At 39.0% G+C, this 22,382-nt stretch overlaps 1 protein-coding gene across 7 annotated transcripts in view; it reads right to left on the reverse strand.

Moving 5' to 3' along the window:
* LOC105936938 (discs large homolog 1-like protein) overlaps positions 1-22,382 on the reverse strand; it is a 136,944-nt gene that overhangs the window by 109,685 nt on the left and 4,877 nt on the right. For 4 of the 7 annotated variants that reach the window (XM_036140854.1, XM_036140856.1, XM_036140855.1 and 1 more), the window contains exons 3-4: positions 19,761-20,496; positions 18,904-18,976 (exon numbers count right to left, since the gene is read on the reverse strand). In XM_036140854.1, the coding sequence (XP_035996747.1) occupies positions 18,904-18,976; positions 19,761-20,496 (809 nt within the window). Of the gene's footprint in view, positions 1-1,265; positions 1,512-13,772; positions 14,229-16,774; positions 16,946-18,903; positions 18,977-19,760; positions 20,497-22,382 lie in introns of those variants that run through there. The other 3 variants (XM_036140861.1, XM_036140860.1, XM_036140859.1) reach the window with 3 other exon arrangements.

Below are 22,382 nucleotides of genomic sequence, written 5' to 3' on the forward strand. Positions count from 1 at the left end.
TCATTCTCAAAAATGAATGGAAGTTTCCACTTGCTCCAAAAGAACGAGAGAATCACAGAAGAGTAGCTAAAGTTCATTTATGGGGACACTGAAGACTTTCCTTGAAAGTCAAGGTTTTCGGACAAACGGGTTTAAAAAAACCAAAAAATGTCTGCACCAGCACGGAAGGTGGCGACCACAACGCTATCATTACCCGTATGTTTATTTAATTTCTAAATTAAAAGCGAAGGTTGAAGCCTTTGGTCAACTTGGCCTTGCCTATCTGACATCCACAAACATTTCCACTAGTCATAAAACCATAATGAATGAATTTGTGACGAGTTTTGTGCGGAGAATAGAGGTGCTGATGGAGGGGGGCAGGAGTGTGGGGGCACGTCTGACTGGTTTTCCAAATACAGTAGTACCCACATATCCTTACCGTACCCAACCATTTTACATTTGGCCTGACAAAACAACAATCTGACATTTTTTTATGAAATGATTTGGAAAATGTACATATGTGGCCATAAAGTGTGTTTAGTTTTCTGCACTTTAGTTTTAACTACTGCAAATCTTCTCAACCCTAAAACGAAACCCTTCATTTATCAACGCCTGTTCAGCAATGGTTTGTTAAGATCAATGTAATCCTAAAGGTAAAACGAGGACAAATTGTACATCAATAAACTTGAAGCCTGGTCATGCAGTTAATTCATCCCAAAACCCATAGAAGTCATACTGGTTTTCAAAATGGCGCTGAAACTTTAAATTGCTTCTGGGTTTCTGGCCTGTAGTGTTCTATTTCCAAACCTGATCAGTTTTTTTTTTCACTTAAAGTGTTCAGTGAAAAATTACATTAACTACATTTGACGTGATAAAAACAAACAAACAAAAAACTTTTGTGACAAAATTGAAGGGAATGCATAAGAATTAAACAACCCAGCTCTGAAAAGAAAGCCACGGAGATGTTGGTTACAAACTGAACAGATTCAAATGGGAAACAAAGTAAATCCGAACAATCAAACACAAGCCTGCTTTTGTTTCTTATTTGCTATCCCTGTCTGACACACTCTCACACCACACAACCTGAACCTTTTATGTCATTCTGCTGCAGGAAACAAACTCTCACTTTAGTTTACCTCAGCTATGAGCCCCTTTACAAACCAAGCCATCACCCCTGACCTTTACTCTTAACACAGTGTCAATCTAATTCCCTCCGTGTGCATTATCTCAACTGTATCCCATGCATCTCTTCCTAGCTCTCATCATAACACCGAGTCTCTACTTACCTTGCATCCAAACATCAGAGATATGGTGTTGTTGGTGCATGCTACTTTGCAGTGGCACAACATGTGGCTAACGTTAGCTAGCTGGTCCAGCACTGGGGGGGCATCTTAGCCTTCATGCACACTTTTATCACTCACACACCTCCACACACTCACTCACACTTACACACACATGCACGTGCATGTGTTCTATCAACCACGCTCCATCCTGTCCCGCCGTCCCCTACTCCTCTACAACCAACCCCCTCGCCAACCCCAAACCACCCCCCACCCCCCCAACGCCTGGCTACGGTCCTCAGCTGTGGCAGGCCAGCGTCCTCTCCCTCACACTCTTCATTGCTCTCATCAGCATCATCTTCATCAGTGTGATCCTCATAGCTGGTCAGGATGCAAGGAGCAACATGGTCCCTGTCTGCCTGTGTTTCAGCATGTGTAAATGTCGAAGTGGGTTAGCACGTGTGTTTTCAGTGTGTCGTTGTTGTTGTCAGCAGGAGTGTGTCGACCTGGCTGTGTATGTTTGTGTGTGTGAGTGTGTGTGTGTGTGCAATTAAAAAATGTGTGAGTGCCTATATGTACGTGTGTGTCAAAATGTATGTGTTCTGAGATGTCCTCCTATGCAGCAGCGGTAGTCCCGGTCCTGTGTCTCCTCTGTTTCTGTCTGTATGAGTGTTTGCTTCTCCCTCTCTTTTGCTGTCCTTCTCCCTCTCTTTCTCTCTCACTCGCTCTCCTTCTCTCCCGGTTCGCTCCACTGACTCCTTTAGCCCGCCTCTCAACACAAAGATCAATGAGAGATAGAAACAAAAAAATACAGAAAGAGAAAAACGTGCCACTATAGGTGGATAAAACCATAAAAAAATCTGTCCACTTTTCCTTCAGATCTAATAGAAGTGTACAGCGAAAACAATATTTTTGCATTTTAATGCACCTATGCAAATAAAAAGTGTAAAGATGAGGTGCAAAAAAAAAAAAGTGTTTTAGAATGGAAAGGTCAAAACTAAAAAAATTTATCCTCCTGATTACATTTGTGGACCACGACTCTGTTGAAAAAAGCGATTAATTAATTTAAGGAACATCTTTTTTTCTTCAAGACTCATTTGTTATACACCAAAACATGTAAAATGTGCTTCAAAATAAGAATTTTCTCAAAACCTAATATGGATAAAATGAAAGATTTCAATCTGCATCCCATACATATATAGAGCTTTTAGGAGCAAGAATAGATTTGAGAGGAGGACATGCCCCTGGGAAACGTTGCTGGGAGGTAGATGGAGACTCCTGCTCTGCCACAGCAGCCTCTGCTGTTCCATCCATTCGGACCAAATGGATGGGCAATGTTGACATTAAATGCAGCATATAATATTTAAATATCTGAATGCATTTCAAATGCATTTTAAGTTGTGTTTGTACTTTTAGTGTCCATGTGTCCATATGTGTCTATCTAGGTCGGTGCAGCAAAAACTGGATACTGTGGCTAAATGTTGGTGGAATTTGGACAAACTAGTGGAAAATACATGAAATTTACTTGAAATTTAAAAATGTTATGTTTCGTCTTTGAAGAAAAAAAGCAGCAAAAATAGAATGAAAAGATAAACACAGGACTGCCATGATAAATATCAGCTACCAATGAATTGACTTAAAAACACTACAGCTTGTTGGAGTATACTCAGGAGTATACTCAGTGCCAATGTTTTATACACCCAACCTTATCCTCAGTTTTAAGAGTAAGCTCCAACTCATCTCTGAAAATATGACGCGAACATTATGTTAAAATTTCATTCAGTGCAACAAATTTAAGCGCTCAAATTTTATCTTTTTTTTAAAAAGATAAAATGTACAATATTTTCTTTATTTTATAATTTTTTTATATAGCTGATTGTGTTGCAATAACCACAATACTGAAGGCTTTAATTTATAATATGAAATAAAAAAATTGACCAGGCGCTGTTAGTCCTCTTCACAAAAGATGATCAAAGAGCTTTCGGAATTTAGACAATAATTTTTTTTTCTTTGTAAGTGTAAAACTATGATGTACAACAAGAAAAGAAATTCTCGTTACTACCCCTGCAGAAATTAAAAGACAGAAACATTTATACACGGTTGTAATTTCCTTTTCTTTTTTTTTTCTTTTTTTTGAAGCTTTAGTTTGAAGCTGGTACCTATATCAAAACTAATGGTGTTAATAAAAGCAATCGTGAAATTCCCCCAAATGCCAACAGTTGCAACTGGCAAACTGGTGATAAAAAAAGTGTTTTCAAACTTCCAGCCCCAGAGGACAAAAACTGACTCTTCTTTAGCCTCTATAATAAGGCAATAATTTATGGTGGCTAGCCGTGTTCTCAGCTGGAAACAGGTCTGACCCAGCTGGTCCTTGTTTTTCTTTTTTCTCGCTTTTTGTCTGCTGCCCTCCTTTTTTTTTTTTGCTATAAACTAGCAGGGAATGTTCATTATTCTAAAGTCTCCTGAGAACTCAACAGTTTGAAGAACAGTAAAATTATTTGTCCCCAATCTTTTTATGATCAAGTATTTGATCTGCTACCAAACTAAAAGACAATATGAGCCCAGACCAGCATTACAGCAGTGAACCACTAACTGTAAACAGTTTGTGAATTACAAAAGGATGGAATCTGACTGAAGCATTTTCACTGAAAAATTCAATTCAATTCAATTCAATTTTATTTATATAGTCATCTCAAGGCACTTTACAAAGTCAAATTCAATCATAGTATACAGATTGGGTCAGATTATACATATTGGTCAAATATTTCCTATATAAGGGAACCCACTTGATTGCATCAAAGTCCCGGCAAGCAGCATGTAAATGTAGACTATATTTGACTAGACTAGATTATTCATCCATTCATCCATAGAGAAATGTTGTGTTTACACTTTAAAAACTGACTAAACTAGACAGAGAACAATAAATTTGAGTCTAGAAAAGTATGAAATTTGGTTGCGTTGGAACCCTGTGTATACTTCTACCATTTTCCAATAATAAATAGTTGAATCTTTGCCAACTACTTTTATCATGTTTGGGTTGTTCCACCAGGGAGAATCATAATAAATTGGTCACGATCTCCAGATCTTTGGTTATTTTTAGGCTCCTGGGAATTGTGTAATTCGGGTTATGTTTTGCACTTTTTTGTATTGTTTAGTATTTTCTTACTTGGCTCTTGTCAGTCAGTTTTCTGTTCTTTATTATTTTAGCTGTTTATTCATGTTTCCGTTAGGTTCTTATTTTCCCGCGTGCCTGTTCTCGGTTGTGTTAGTGAGCTCTTTTAGTCTAATCTGTTCATTCATAATGGTTTCCTGTTAGGTTCTGCTCTCCTTTTGTCCCTGTCAGTTCATTGCTCTATCTCTCCCTCTGCCTGATTTTCTTTACCCTTTCCACCAGCGTTAATTGCTCTGCCTGTCTTCCCCTCTGTCTATTCCTCTATTTATTCAGTCAGTATAGCCACACTCATTGTCAGGTCCTCCGTTCTGCTCCCTTGTTCTGGTCAGCTTGTGTTCGCTTTCTGGTCCTTGTTGTCACCAGCCAAGATTGCAAGTTGCTTTACTTTTGAGAAATCGTCATGCAACTCCCAAATACTTCTCTGTATTCTGGTCCTAAAACAACGACCCGAAGCCTGATAAAATTCATCAGAGACCTCCAACAGATTTTGTTCAATGAGTCAGTATTTGGGGATAAAGCTCAAACTTGTCCTTGTCAAAAGAGTTATTGAACACCGATTTTGTTTATGGAGCCATAAAAGGGGCCTAGTCGCAAACTATGACTTAGCAAATTTCTACACCATTTTGGTTGCAAAAAAAAAAGGTTTTCCGATTAAATTACTGAACTTTGTTTGCTCATTATATTTTATTTCTCTGTTTTACACTTAGTTTTTCCCATAATTGTTAGGAAACAAAGCACTTTTGTGTATATTTTACCATAACAAGGTTATGTCTGCTGATTGTACCCGGTACAAATTTCTTATCAGGCTCTAAAAGGACTAGGACTATTAGGACAAATGCTTGGCATATATTGCTTTATTCGAAGATGAATATATGTTTTTTTTTCATATGGTCAAAATACATCATCACTAGGATCCTTTACAGCTATAAATCCTCAAAAACACCCACTCGTGTTTCTAGTTTTTCTGTAATTAATTAATGAATTAATTAATCTAAAAAAACAATGTTAAAATAGCATATGAACACTACTAAATCAGCTAAAAACAAAGCAAACAACACACAAAAAGCTCTTCACTAACTTTCCGATATCAGAAATAGACAATGATGAAAATCTATATTTTCTTAGGTATCCTTATGTGGCACTCATTACTTATCATTCTGGGGTACAGCAAAAAATAAATAGGTCTGTTTAATAAAATCTGTTGGATTCTTATAATTAAATGGCTCTACCAGAGAGTTTAACAGTTTTGATTTCAGTGAGAACTGAGTTCAAAAGATGATGAAGCTTTTGGGAGCTAAAGGGCAGTGGAAGTCAAACAACTCAGAGCTCACTCTTCAGATGAGGCTCTTGATGCTGGAGGCTGGGCCATCTGCGCTATAACACACACACAAACATATGCACACCCACACACAAACACACACACGCAGTGGTGTCTCTGCGGCTGCCTTTGGCTTCTCACCTTCAGTTGAAAACAAACAACTCAGCGTGAGAGTAAATAGGACGCAGAGAACCAAACAAAGTGGAAGAATGCTGGGCATGAAGAGAACAAACTATCACTTTGGGGTCAGTGAAGAAAAGAACGAAATAAAAGAAAAAACAGGTCAAGATTGTGATGAAAACTGAAGTTTCGCTCAAATGTACGTGGTGAAAGTGCAGTTGAATGACAATAAAGTCTGTTTAAGTCCAACTGTTGAATGTTATAGCTGCAGTTACAGCTACAACAGGTAGTACAAAGAAATCATTGTGTTGGGCTTTGCATGTTCACTCAAATCTATGTACAAATTATACTATTGTTAAAAAGTACAATACTTGTTGTCACTCCAGGGTTTTCTGCTACATGTAATAGATTGATCATGGTGCACCGCCACAGCAAAATAAAAGCTGGCACACATTCAGAATGAAGTATTTTTTTTTATTCGTTAAAACAATGTAACAAATATGAAATATATATGTATATCCCATATTATGCATAGCTTATATATGCACGATTTTGCTAACCATAATCAGAGTTAGAAACAAATTTGAATATAATGAAACATTAAAATGTATTTTATTTTGAAAATCCAACAGCGCCTGTTCCTTCCTGTCTGGCTGTGAAGCTAGCTAGTAGCTACTGAGCGGTGAGGGAAAAGAAACTAGAGACAACTGCCCGATGTTGCCCATCTAGCATCTATGTTGCTATATTTAGCGTCTTTCTTTCAAAAAGCAACTAGTAACAAGTCTATTGAGTTTTTCTGTGTTAATTGGGACTTTACGTGAAAGCACCAATCACTTTAGAGTCACTGTATTGAGGCAGCAGCGAGAGCTGCTATGAGCCCGTTCCTACTGCCCTCCGCGTTGTCTCACAGGCTCACCACAGCTGCTGCTGCCTCATCCTGAAAGCCCACATGCAGTCAGAGCAAAGAGAGCAGAGAGAGACCCACGGCAAAAATCAATCATGCTTGAACAAAAGTGCTGGTGATCCCACTCTGGATTATAAAGTGGGATATAAATATGACATAAATATAGTTTTTAAAGTAGTCTTTTTTTGTCTCTGAAACGTTTGCACTAAAATAAATCCTTGAATTTGATTCACACACAGCTTTAATCAGTTATGCATCTCATTCAATCTATGTGCCTCTGTTTGTTTTATGTAGTGTGTACTAGTGTGTGCTTTATGTATTAAAATTCATAAAGCATTTCATAGATCTGTATTTACAAACACGTTTAATCACTGTTTTTAATCACATTTCTCTCTTTGAAAAAGCTTGTTAGTCCTACAGCCTGGGTAAAAAAAATGTATGAACAAATATGCAAATTAGGCAATGTCGGCATCCACTCATGCCTATATTTCTTACAACTTTTATGATTATAGCTTCCAGATAATCAAAACCAAAATTATTGATTATTGTGAAAACATTCTGGCATCTTAATAGAAAACTGGGTGGACGGAAAAATGATGGTAGGGAAAGGTGCACCAGTAACAGGGAGCGCCTTGAGAGCATTGCAAAGCAAAGTCCATCCAACAGTTTGGGGGAGCTTCACAAGAAGTGGATGGAGGCTGGAGTCAGCACATCAAGAGTCACTCTGACAGATGAATACTGCACATGGGCTACAAATGCATTCCTCATGTCAAGCCTCTCCTGAAACAGAGACAGAGAAGTGCCTTATTTGGACTAAGGAGAATATAAAGTAGACCTTTTCTCAGATGTACGCAATCATCTTTTTAGACAAAAGGAAAGTTTGTTTCATTTGGAAATCAAAGTTCCAGAGTCTGGCGAAACAGTGGAAAGGCACAGAATTCATTCTGCATGAAGACCAGTGGGACGTTTCCACAGTCGGTGATGATTTGGGTAGCCATGTCCTCTGTTGGTCCACCGGGGTCCACAGTCAATGCAGCAATCTACCAGGACATCTTAGAGCAACTCATGCTGCCTTCTGCCAAAGCAGGTTCAATGACCACTGTGTTAGTGTCCTTGATTGGCCAGCAAACTAGCCTGACCCGAACCTCATACATATCATGAATTCAAATATGTATGTATGAGGGTCATGTGTATCTATCTCCTGGGTTTCCATTGCACCTCAGCAGAACCACAGGCTCATCACCTCCATGCCACGCCGCATGGATGCAGTAATTCATGCAAACGGAGCTAAATGTGTGGTTTCAAAACAGCTAATCTGTTCTGTGATCCAGGTCCTACAGTTAAAACCCATTAAAAAGAGATTATAGATAAAGTGCCACCGTTGACTTAAGTTTGTTTTCCTCTTCAATGGAGGGTTGAGTTATGCATGGCTGCCTCTCTCTCAAATGTTGCTATGTACTGCCTGGCAGCTGGCTGAAAGAGGGCCCATTAACTGTTCTCTAATTCATTATTACTAAGAAAATACAGCTTCAAAACTACAGTTGGCAGGTAACAGGTTGCCTATCTATAATGTTGTGGATCTGCTATCTGAGTATATAGCCAGACTATTTTAGCAGCTAACATTAGCTTGTTACTCTATAAAGAGCAGAACAACAAAAATGGTATAATATGTTTCTCCACTTCAAAACTAGTTATGAATTTAGTGGGTGTTACATTGTATGTTACATTATATCTTTAAAATGACATGTTAAAAATATAATCATTGTAACTGTGTTGTTCTTTTAGCAAAATTCATACATGTGGCTTTTCTGTTTTAAATATAAACTATTATATGTTGCTACAATCTATTTTGCTAATTAAATAAAGCTGTGGCAATTATGAGTGAAGGTTATCGCATCAATATAATGTCATAATAACCAGTGCATAAATTAAATCATACCCATGAGACTTTTTGTGATTTTACAGGGAAACCTCAAAATGTGCTTGCTATACAATAAGCCAGGGGGTCTCCAGAAGAATATCGGGTGCCAGCCCTCAAAAAGCCTTTTGTTACCAAGAAGCTGTCCAAAGACCAGGTATATGGTCAATTCCTCTGTGATTGGAGTGAAACAGATCCTGCAGATGTCTGACATGCACACACACGTGCACATGAAACATGTCCACAGAAAAAAGCCACAAATACGAAAGGCTGGGATTTTTAAGACAGCATTTAATACCAATCATAAGACAAGAAGGAGAGAAATGAAAGAAAGACTACGTGTTAGAATGAAAGAGGAGGCTACCTAATGAGCCCAGCAGGCATGTACAACATGTAAACATTAGTAGGTCAGCCAGCACAGAAATAACCACACTGTGAGTATGCATGCGTTAACCTCTTATACTCTCTTCCAGCCAATCACAAAGGATTCTCTATTCTTCATGTTGACCAATTAGAAACAACTGCATGCATCAAAATGTAAAAAAAAAAAACAGTCGTATCTTCTTTAACCAGCTGTGCATTCAGGTTACCCATGAGTGAGTTTTCCTCTATTTATATCTATCATCCTCTCAGTGTAAAAAGATGCACTGGGGCATTTTGGACGGATGCTGCAACCTCCCAGCATAAAAATCAACTGAGCGGAAGCAAAATGTTAATGGATGGCTATTTATTGAATGTTTAATCACAACAAATACTAATGGACATGTCAGCTGCTGATGAAGCTGAATTGTAAATATGAAGCGTTTGCATCACTGCCTAGGAACTGTTTCAGAGTCCATATCTTTGCTGTTTGGCTCAAACATAGTACATGCATACATACAGTGCCACTATGTGGTAAAACAACAACACAGCAGGATCTGAAATGTTCCTAAATGTGTACACATATACATACACACTTAAAGATCTCATTACCTGAAGCTCTTTATATGAAACTTTGAAGCTCATAAATAACGTAAAGGTTCAGCAAATTAATTGATGTCATGTAAAACAAAAAGAATATCTGATTGAAACATTATTTTATTGTCGGCTTCATCAAATTGATGCAAGCAACGCTGGTTTGCTTCTGTGAAAGGTTCATCTCTACTTCATTTAACTCATCAGAAGCTCAACTAAATCGTAGATAGATAGATAGATAGATAGATAGATAGATAGATAGATAGATAGATAGATAGATAGATAGATAGATAGATAGATAGATAGATAGATAGATAGATAGATAGATAGATAGATAGATAGATAGATAGATAGATAGATAGATAGATAGATAGATAGATAGATAGATAGATAGATAATCTCCCTGATTACTCTAAAATCAAACCATTTATTATGATTATTTTAAAATGATGGTAGTAATTAGAGGGACATTTTTTTAGTCTTCAGTCTGTCTTATCTACGATTCTTATCTTAGGATTTGGTATCCTAAACACGCACAAAAGTAGTGCATCCACTGCAACCCTGAAACCATACACATCCCCACCCTTAACGGAACAAATTTCGATTTAACACCTGCTCCTATTGACTGATGGATCCAAGAGTGACATCCCTGCCAACAACAGGGGCTTAATTAAGGCACACAAGGTTAAAGAATTAGAAAAACAGTGAGAAATGGTGATCAATTATTTGCGTTTGGATGTGTTTGCCTGGGGCATGATTTCCCACTGCGCCAAGATAAAGACCCCATATGCACCACGAAGCTTAGCATGAATCACCAGGAGATCAGAGAAGACCTGAGCAGTGCTGACTGTCCTGGAACCACACAGTCACCTGACCTCAGGCACATTAAACATTTACAGGAGCACTCCTTGGAATGCTGACACAAAATCATGCAAGGATAATATGAGCCATCCAGTTTGGCCAAAAATCCTGGAGTCCAAGAGTCAGCAGAATTATTAAGTAAAATAACGATAGTTAGAATCAACTCAGGAGGAAGTTTATACAACTGTGGTCTGGTGTCTAAAAATGGAAAATGAATTGGTTTGAAGTCTTTCTGTTTGCATATTTTAATATCTTCCCTTGTGGTTGTAGTGAATGTCTATGTGCATAGCTTCTCAAAGATTAGTCATCCACCTAATGGGATTTTCCTGCTCAGGGTCTACCCGGGCATGACATGAACTGTATAAATGATTGTAGGCTTCCATCCTAGGGACAATGGACTGCTGAAAAACCGCTGCAAACGGAACAAAAAAACAGGAGAACGTCATCAAATAAGAAAGTATCAAAAGGCTCATTCATTTTGGTGTTTTGTGTAAATACAGACTGCAGTGCTGGGTGGAAATGTGGAGTAAGGAGTGTTTTTAAATCAATAATTCATTTTGTTTTCCAGGAAATTGTGCTTCACACGTTTGTTACAAAATTCCAAGGTTCACTGTCAGAAAAGCTTAGCATTTTCTGTGTATATTTGAATCAAAGAGATTTTGTGAGCTGAAAACCCCCCACAAAGGATAAGAGTGAACATTTGCATGAATTTGTTTTGAATACAAAAACACACCAATAGAGGACAGTGTCAGAGTGTCAGAATGCAAACCACAACAAAGTCCATCATTCTTAAATTACTGAGGATGGCCTCTAAATTGTCATGTTTCTTTTATTAGATAAGAAACAGTTTAATCTATTGCTTTGTTTATTTAATTCAGTGTATTTTTCCTTGTCAGCATATATATATATATATATATATATATATATATATATATATATATATATATATATATATATATATATATATATATATATATAGGTATAGCAGCAATAGGTATAGCAGCAAATGAAATTCAAAATTTAGGTTCTCAGAAAATTTTACTATTACACAAGACCAATATGATACATATTTTTAATACAGAAACGTCAGCCTTCTGTAAAGTTTGTGCAATTTATGCAATCAAAACCTGAACAAGACTCCCTTTGCATGAATTACTACTCCAACGCAATGTGGCATGCAGGGGATCAGCCTGTAGCACAGCTGAGAAATTATGGAAGCCTAAGTTCCCTAAATAGCAGCATTTAGCTTGTCTGCACTGGTGGGACGGGTGTCTCTTCCTCTTCATCATTAACATAGCGATGGGTCAGTCAGCCAAGATTGTTAACTATTCAAGCAAAAGAATACAATGGTTACGAAAACAATGTTGGTACTTTTGGTAGTGTGAGCTGGTGTGCATTGAGAAAGGTACCATTGAGAAAACCGTGGTTTGCTGTAAAATGTCTTGGTCAGATGGATACACTGACCAAATCATCACTGACTGTGGAAACTTCCCACTGAACGTTGATGCCGTGCCTCTGCAATCAAACGTTTTAAAGGGATTTGATTCACAATTTACAAAAGACTAGAGATGTCCTTGTAGCCTGTGCACTATTTTTTTACTGCATTTTCCCTTCCACGTCACGTCCCATTAAAATGCTTGGATACAGCACTCGGTGAACGACCAAATTATTTATAAATTAGCCGTCTTTGCTTACAGTGAATCACAAGTTGGTTCCACTTTTACAATGGATGTCAGAAGCTGAAAATGTTTTGGAGCCCCTGTGCTAGACAACGGCTGAGTCAGCAGTCTTCCCAATCTTTGCAGAGGCAACAACAAAGATATAGCTAAACAATTCTGTCCAAAAAAAAGAAACTATTTCAAAACTGAGCAGTAAGAAACTGAATGTTGTTTCTATATTAACGATCAGGCTATAACCATCAACATTAACAGAAATACTGGTTTATTATACTACAACTTTGCCTGTAATTAATGCAGATCGTAAGTTATTTTTTATTAGATTACTAAAATGAAGTTTCAATAAATGAATACAGTAATGAAGATTTCAAAGCTATTATAATTGTTTAAAGATTGCATAACTTCACTACGCTACCAGCGATCATTGATGCACAGAAGTCTTTGATTCAGATCAGGAATAAATTATGTTGACACCTAACGCAGAAGTAGTCTAGAGTCTAGAGCAGAGGGTCTGCTGTCAGATAAGTTGAAAATGTTTTAAGTTTTATTGCTATTTCTGATCTACTTATGTGTGTGTTCTGAGCCAAAGTAAATGTGTGTATTTAAACAGAAAAGTGAAGTCAGTGATATTGATCTGAATTTAAAAATGTATTTGTCAAACTAGACCTGAAAGACTATTTTAAATTGAAGTCAAAGGGTGCATGATAAATTCCTTATCAGGTATTTAAGTTCATGCTAATGTGCCCTATGCTTTTTAGCTTACCTAAACAAGACGTGTCCTTGTCTGCACATAGCTGTCTCTCGTTTGTTGCTCTGTTAGACTGTTTAGTCATGATTTTATGAGCTGCACACACATTAAATGACTTGTTTGAAGGTTAATACTTCTCTCCTGCAGAACTGGATATTGCCGCAAGTCCTGATTCTGAACCCTGACCAGATGGTTAGTACATACACAACATGAAAAAAGTTCATTGGCTTTGGAACTTGAGCTAGTCATCATATGAACTACTGTCTGTGGTTTCTCCGTAGCAGTTAGCATGGTGCTAAGGTTATTGAGCACACATTTTTTGCACTAATACTGTTCAATTCCTCCACTGCTCTTAAATGTCGACCAGCAGCTTTGAAGCACAAAAACTCACAGTTCAACACAGTTCTGACAAAACTGTTCAAAAACTGTGTATGCTGCTGCGATCTTGTGGAACTAATATACATCTTTACTGATACCTAATCTTACTAAGTCAAGCGCCTTTAAATGACGTTTTTTGTGTTAAGATTAAATGTGTTATTGGGAAGCTGACCTTCACCCTTGACCTCGTTCAAAACATGCTGACATTGTCGACATATAAATACTAAACACAAATGTGGTTGGTGTGTAGCTAAAGGGGTTCAGAGGACATTACGTAACGCAAAATTAATACCAACATAACACAACGTAAAATCAGGTCTGTCATTTAAAGGTAGTTTTAAAAGTAAGCAAAAAGAAACTGATATGAAATTCCGTGATTGCCTGTCACGTTATAACACCCCACAAGAAGTTATTTTTGTAAAAAAGTCAATTTGATAAATAAACACACTAAAGAAATACGTTACATTGTCTGAGGCTGTAGAGTCGCAGTGTTCCATTTTCAAACGTAGCCTTCATGCATGCTGAAAGAGCAGCTGTCACATTTCCTATAAGCAGGTACATCCAGGGACATACTCTTCATCTTTCTCTAAAGTTTTTGAAATGGAGGCAACCTGTTTCTTACATCCCTCTGTTAGTCCTAGTCCAGAAACATATCTCTTGTTTCAGTTGTCCTCCATCTCGTTGGGAGGTTCTGTCTCCCTTGTCCTCTTTTCTCATGCCGTTCCAATTAAATCATTGGCCTTGTCTCCTTCTCAAAGTTCCATCGCGGTGCCAGGGAGGCAACCTCACCGATAAATGGTCAGCTGGAATGATGCGGCGTGTCATTTTCTGGCAAAATGTGTTTATAAAAGCCCAGCAAACCTGGGTATGCAGCGACCTCGTGCAGTAAGAGAGCGGCTTTCTTATTTCCTCAGTCAGTGTGCATGTGTCTCTTTCTATTTTTTGCTTTTCTCTTCTTTGTCCAGCCTAAAATAGCTCCAACTTGGCAAAGTCTATTAGGGGCCTAAGGTAAGCCTCTTAGGAGGTACTCCAGCACTCTTGATGAATAATAGGACAGTGACAGTAAGGCCAAACAGCAATTACTGATAAAACCAGGGCTGGATTTAAGTCTCACTAAATCAAAGAGGTAAATTGGATTGTGAAAGATAGAAATAATACTTATTGACAATTAATCAAATATAAATATTCTATGGCTGACGATGTTTGACAGAAACAGACAAAAGAAAATGTTGAATTTTTTAAAAACTGTCATGGTTGAGTGTTGTTTGTAACACTTATGGGTTTAATGACTGTGGCGTTAAACCCATGTATAAAAGTTAGGTAGGAGGTAAATTCAGAAGGACGACAGATAGTCGTCCTTCTGAATTTCCTGCCCTAATCTTGCAGTCTTGACTTCAGCCACCTCCGTCTCATTTTTTTAATCCGTTGCCTTAATCGGTTAAACCAGATTAAGCAAATGAACGTGAGATAGAATCCCTGCTGTTTTTTTCCAGCTCCAGCCAGGTTATTTCAGAGGAGTCTACTGGTAAGATTAATGGGTTAGGGGGTTTAGTTGAGCAATCCATGGTTTTCAGTGTCACAAAGGTTCCCCTTCTTAACCTTGTCGGATCAGCATGGCTACACATCACAGCGATAATACAGATTTTTTGCCTAAGCATTGAAATCATAAGCAGACCTACTGTTTACCTATTGCAACCACTTTGGATGGTGAAGGAGAAAATACACAAAGCTACTTTAATGTTAGTTGCTGTTATATACAGTATATTGCATATACTAGTAGTGCTACAACTGTTACAGCTGACATTCGGAAACATTTTTATTTCCGAATGTCAGCTGTATCATACACACACATATAATTTGCTTTTAATGGCAAATCTCAAATGTAATCTTGGTTTATAAAAGTTAAATGATGATTTCAATGATGATTTCTTTACCCTCCACTGGGAGGGTAAAGTTATCCCTCCCAGTGGTGTATTTATAATTTTAAAGTTGATTTTTAATTTATTTTCAACATACCGAAACTCTTCTACTTTATCAACCTCTAAAATAAATCATAAAAACACCAAACAAACAATAAAAATGAACAAAATGTGAATGTTCACCTTTACTTCCTTCACAATTTAAATCCTTTATTCAGTCTCTTGAAAAAGGGGTTACATATTAATGTCAATATATTATGGACAAGAAATGTCTGGATTAATATTTTGGTCATTAGTTAAGATTTTATAAAATTCTGTTGCCAAGGTGAAACCTTCTAACGGCTGTGTGTATGTCCACTTATGCCAGTGAAAGTTTGCTCTTTTTAACTCCAGAGGTTTTTTGTCTGCTTGTTTGTTGTTTTTTTATCGGGATTGCCTTTGATGACATATGAGAGATAACAGATGCATGGCTCAGCTGCTAAGGAGGCAGCCAGGCATCGAGCTGACCAAGTAAAGATGCACGTAATGCGGTGTGCTTGAAGACAGAGTCGTTACTGCCGAGCCATTAGCTGTGCACCACTTAAAACTGACCTGCAGGAAACAACTTAATCACTTTTTTTTTTTTTAGTTCCGCTTAGTTTTGAGTTCTGTTTAATTGCTAATCCCTAAAAAAACAGGACGGATTATTTGCAGATACAAGTATAATTTATATATATATATAAGTAATATAGCTTGTTTCCTTGTGATTCTTTCCTTGAATGTTGTTAACGTCTAAAACAGCACAACACTGGGTCTTCATCTCCTTATTAATCAAATACTGATTACCAAAGAGACTGAACACAGGCTGGTGGAGAGACATACTGATTTGACTCTTTGACTCTCTCTCTCTCTCTCTCTCTCTCTCTCTCTCTCTCTCTCTCTCTCTCTCTCTCTCTCTCTCTCTCTCTCTCTCTCTCTCTCTCTCTCTCTCTCTCTCTCTTTCTCTTATTCTGGTTTAACTGTGTATAACTGGGCCATACGTTTCTGAGGCTCCGCACTTATGCATAATATATTACCTTAATTGCTCCAGCCTATTTTTATATCCTTCCGAGAGATCAGTCCATCATTCAGTCAGCGAGCGCATATATTGCCCACATTCACATCAGATCAGCCAGTCTTTTGTTTGTTCCTACCAACCCAGTTTCTTGCCTCTCAGGGAGTCGCGTGTTGTCAAACTGACAGCTGAACAACAACTCCAAATATCTATGAGAGACGCCTGACTAAAACAAAGCCTCTTCCTTCAAGGTATTTTGTTTCGACGAGAGCCCAACGAGATTAAAGCAAAGCATCTTTACCACAAACAGTCTATTCCCCATTAGATTTGGCTAATTTTAATCATCGGTTATATTGTGTATCCTGTTTACATGAACAGAAAATAAAAGAAACACATAACATTAAAATACAACCTATAGGTTTTAAAATAGAGCTTTGCATTACATAGGTAGTCTTGTAATACTTGATGCATCAATTGCAAGTCATCACCTGGTTTAAAAGTTTATGTGTCTCACCTTAGTAGTGAGGATACAGATGCAGTCCATCCTCACATGTCTGCTTGGCAAACTCTTAACAAATCATTTTCCAGGACCAACTTCCTCATTCTGACACTCATTCATGTGTTGACCCTTGTAGCGTCCCTTTGCCGTCTCTTTGCCTTTGTTCCCCCCTATTCTTTCATCCCTCAGTTTCTCCCAACTCTGTTTCCCGTGCCATCTCCACCTGTCCTTTCATCAGAGCAAGTCAGCGTGGACCGGCGCGCTAGAATACAGGCCGCCTCGGAAACACGGAGCCCGCAACGGCGCGACTCCACCCGCTCTCTTCTTTCCCAGCTGCTGTCTTCATTTTATGGCAGCTGGTTTCCACATTTTGACCTCGCAGAGTGCATGGCTCAGAAATAGATTTATCTGTGAATATAAATATACATCCGCGTATGCACGCCAACCAAACTCAGCGGATAAAAAAAACAAAAAAAAAACACACAAAAAAACAGGCAGCATCTAGAGACTGGTGCACACACATGGATGAACAGGCAAACACTCACAAACAGACATGTGTACACAGAGATGAGCGCACACAAGAATTCATATGCCGCACGCACACACACGCACACACACACACACACACACACACACACACACACACACACACCACTCTCCGCTGCTTTATCAGGTCAGGTCTCTGGTAGGAGTGGGGTTTAGATAGAGTGTACAGTGACAGCAGTATAGCAAAGATGCTCTACTTTCAGCTTTGTGGATAAGAGTGAATCTGAGGCTCCTTAAGAAGCAGAAAGCTTCACGCAGCCATGGGATTTTTACTGGCCTGCAACGTTTCAGCCTGTTTGCTTGTTTCAGTAATCAGATTATTTGCCCACCTGTGCCTGTTTATACCTGCGCTGCCGCTCACCTGTGTTTTACTATTTTTGAGCTCCTTTCAGCCACAGACACCATGCCAGATTATTGGTAGCATTTCTGTGTGTGCCTGTCCAGCGTTGCGTTCCTTGCCGATTTCTATTATCCAAGTCCTTTTAGCGGGACTTGGTGCTTGTGGCCTACAGCTCGTCAGCGATTGTTGGGTCTGTTGTCTCATCTTGTAAAATTCTCTGACGACATTGGATAACGTTAAGCTACAAGCTAGTTTGCGGGCCAGTTGTGCACAGTGATACTGTGCTCATGAAACAGGCAGTGGGAGTCTTTCTGGGAAATGAGATCAGCATCTCCATATACATTGTTAGCAGAGGGAAGCATGAAGGCTGCACTGACTCTATAGAACACAGTAACCAAAATCAGTGGATAGCATAGCTCCACAAATCAGAAGACATTGGAGACTTTACGCTAGATGTCAAGCAACTTGGACATCTGTCCTTCAAAATCAGGGACCTTGATTATGGATAAGTTATCATAAATCCAAGTGTTTTTCTCCTTGCCCTTAGGATGTTTATGACGTAATTTATTCAGGAAGGCTTTAACACAAGGAATGCAACAGCTTTAGCCCGTGTCTTGGAAATGTCCGAGTGGTGGCTTAAAAACCACTGGGGTTCACTTCTGAAGCTGTCCAAGGCTCCTGTTATCCCCGTTTATCCAACTATTGCTAACAAATGTTTTCCTTCCTCTCAACTTTCCATTATCATCTGGATTCAAACATAAGGAAAAGGTACCACCAACTAAGGCCATCACGAGCAGATAATAGATACTGTTTTACAGATGTTCTTAAAACGTACAACATAAACAAGAACGACATAAATAATAAGCAAACATTGAACAGCCAAATCTCCTGAAACTAGGGCAACTCAAAACTGAATGAACACAGTGCAGACCTAAGGTTAAGTACATCAAATAAAATAAAGAGAAGCATTCAGTCCAATTTTATGCAAGACCAGCTCAAAAATACTATTAATCCCCAAATGCCATTTTTGTATTCCATTCAATATGATATGAAACTGAACTTATTCCACATGCCATGTTACATAATGTAATGTAAGCCAGCTTTCCGTTTGGCATTTAGAAGTAAATCATAGTTAAACCTTGTAACCGCTATATATAGCAACACCTTTCTCGCTTCCCAAGTTATGCCCGACCTTCCCAGGGGAACAATTTTCTCCGGGTTTTCTTTAGCATAAACACAGAACAAAGTGATGTCCTACCTTGTTGGGGGTGAATGGGGTTGTGTTAATCCTGGAGCAGCCTGGTCCATCAGAAAGCGCAGGGCTGATTGAACTGGAAATAAAAATAAGGAAGTTATTTCTTTGTGCAAATATATTGTTAGAAAAGCTTAACTTAAAAGATGCATGTGTTTTTATTTATTTATTGTATTCATTTCAGATCATGTTAACCAATCAAGTTATGCATCTCTGAAAAGAACTGTGAGTGGCATTATATCCACAACCTCCTGCTTAGACATGGTTCCAACAGCTTTTAAAAACATGTCCTCAGCTGTGTTGCACCTGAAATCTTACAGTCAGCAAATACTCAACTGGCCCTAAAAGCTGCAGTGATCACACCTCTTTTAAGGAAACCCAATTCTTCAGACCCATAATAGTAAGTGAGAACAGGCTCATATCTAACTGAACAGTTTTGGAAAAGATAATTGTAAGTGGAACTAAAGTCTAACTCACCCACATGTTAGAGCATATTCCCGCCCCCAGACTAATCTGATCAATGCCCAAAGCCGGTGCTGCTGAGGCAGTGGAGGCGGGTTTTTACTGTAGGCTGCTGAGCCCATGAATAGGGTGCGCAAGTACAAGCCTTGGCTTCAGCCATTTGCTTTTTTTGGTAAATTATGAATTTGTTAAGTAAAGTATTACTTTTGTTTTTGCTTTGCTTCTTTTTGTAATGTTAATTTACCAAAATAAAGCGAAATTAATGAAAATAAAAACTCTTGGACTGCTGTTTCTTTTGGTTAAATGTTCAGTATGGCTGGCTTTTTGCTCAATGGCAAAAACCTCAAACAAATGCGTTGTTACTAAAGCACAAAGGGAAGAAAATGAGTGTGTGAACGTACCTAAGAGGAGATCCTTTGCTTAGCTTTGACGAAGGACTGGTGGGGCTTTTGCTCTCGAATGTTGATTTCCCGTGGTTAGGGCTCGTTGGACTTTTACTTGGACTGACTTTACTTGCTCCTGGATCTTTGCTGCTAGAAACCGTGGTAGAAACGTCGGCTCCTGAGACTGTACCTGGACCTGGACTGGCGGTTGGAGCGATGCTTGCAGGGGTAGTTTTGCCTGGAGTGGTCGGTGACACAATACCTTGGATAGTGCTAGAGACAAGGGCAGAAACCGTCACCAGGTTCGGGTCTTTAGAGACAGGAGGGTTCTGTGCGTTAGTCGTGCTCTCTGACTTTGTGGCCGTGACATCTGGGCTGGGTCCATTCTGGGATGTTTTAGTGGATGCGCTGACATTTTCTATGCTGCTGACAGTAACACTGGAAGATGTGGCGGCAGAGGGTGAAGAGGGTTTGGAAATAACACCCTCGACGGGTTTGATGCTTCCAGCTTGGGTGGGCGGAGGGGGGGCCCGATACTTGGCTTTGGCAGGGTGGGATTGTGGGATGCTGGGCTGTCTTGTAGGAGAGGATAATGGTTTTGAAGTTGCTCCAGTTGGTTTAGGTGGGGAGGGGGGTTTGACTGACTTGGTCTTGCAGGGCCGGGATGGTTCTCCAGAAGCGGGGGGATTCTCTGGAGTGTTGACAGAACAGTGGCTGTCATGCAGGACGGTCAACTCGTAGTACTCCTGGATATCTGAGGAGATATTAGAGATGTGATCCATGACTTAAGAAAGAGTGCAGCGGTCCATGAGGAGATGATCTACTGTCCACAAGTATTAATTAATGCTATTGTATTATTTCAGGATGGCTACTCTTGGGACATGAACAAATCTTAAAGGCAGATCATATCTGCTGATCACTCAACTTTCAATTAGAAAACATCATACAGAACCTTACGGTGAAGCTGCTTTAGCTTCCTTAACGTCACTGCTCCTTCAACAAGCCTCTTTGCAGTCATGCTGTGCTTCGTCAGATTTAGTCATGGTCATGGCAATTTGCATTGGTAGTTCTCTGTTCTGTTCCATTCCTGCACAACCTGAGGGGGATCTCTGCTCTTGCTCCTCCTGCCTCGGACAGTTTACATATGCTCACTAAAGGGCAGCGAGGGTCCAGGAATAGCCACACTACCCAATTAAGATAATTGCTAACACAGCTTTGACATGAGAATTCCATAATAAACTATAATAAGGAATGGAGTCACAATAATCTTAATGTCAAAGTATGAAAGCCAGTATGTGGATGTTACATTCATGATCATAAAAGCCTTCCAATAAAAACAGTTCTATATATTTGTATGGACACTAAAAGCAAAGATTTTCTATAATGCACAAACAGAGGTTGAGTTATTTTGGGTGGTAATAGGTTAAAAGAATCGTCCAATTACTTTATTTCTGCTTGATCCTAGAGAGCTACCGCCTATCTCACACAGTCTGGACATGTTGCCAATCCCTGACCAGGCCGACATTAGGATTCACAAAACAGAGGATGAGGTATGTGCACACTCAAGGCAAGCTAAGTTTATTTATATGGCACTTTTCAGTAACAGGCTGATTCAAAGTGCACTCGGACGTAAAGGTAGTTTGGAGTTAAACTAGCATGCATGTTTTTGTGGAAGAAATATGCCGTATACACATGCACATAGAGAACATGCAAAGTACAAGTAGAAACCAAGGACCTTTTTGCTGGAAGGCAACAGTGCCAACAAATGCACCACAGTGCAGCCCCAGGAGTAACAAAGAAAACAAACAGTTAGGAAAATGAGTTAAAAATCTAAGGAGCTTCTTCAAATATAGTATGACACATTATGATTCACATAAAACAAACCTGGTCTCCAAATATCTCCATGTTTTCTAAAAATGCTGCTAGCTAGACAGCCATATCTTGTGCACCAAGGCCCTCTAGTGTCAACAGATGGATACTGCAACAAAGCTGAGCGGCTCTTGAAATAGTTTTCATTCAATCCTGAAATAGTTTTCATACTATCAAAAGGAAACATTAATACCGCCGCCATCTGTCTGATTAAAAAGACTAACACTTTATGTACATAAAGGAAGGTGTTACAGTTGTAGGTTTTACTTCCCTCCTTCATGCACACAGAAGAGAGGCAATTAAGCAATAAATCAGATATCGCTCATATCAAAGAAACAAACTCCCACGGCAAAGGTCTGCCAGCTCTCACAGCCAAGTAAGAGATATCTAAGGGGAAGGCAATAGTGTTGCCACAACGTTTAGGAGATTGTTTTAGAAGAACAAAGAGATACATTTGTGGTTTGTGAAAAATTGAAGTAGGAGTTCTTGAAACATAAGCTCTGGGATTCAAATTTTAAATTGATGGCAATTTATTTCCACAAGAACTTGCAGCATTGTTACTTTGCAGCAAGAGTGTATTGGGTTCGAATCCCATCCTGGCGTCTTCCTGCGTGAATTTTGCATGTTCTCTTAATGTGTTAATGGGTTTATTCCTGCGCGTCTCTTTGCTGCCCTGAGATGGTCTGGTACATGCACCAAACCTTTCACCAAGTCACTGCTCGAGAATGGAACCAGCCCCAGTGACTCTTTATGGACATGTGGGTACTGATG

Source organism: Fundulus heteroclitus, chromosome 9, assembly GCF_011125445.2.
Source record: "Fundulus heteroclitus isolate FHET01 chromosome 9, MU-UCD_Fhet_4.1, whole genome shotgun sequence".
Lineage (NCBI taxonomy): Eukaryota > Metazoa > Chordata > Actinopteri > Cyprinodontiformes > Fundulidae > Fundulus > Fundulus heteroclitus.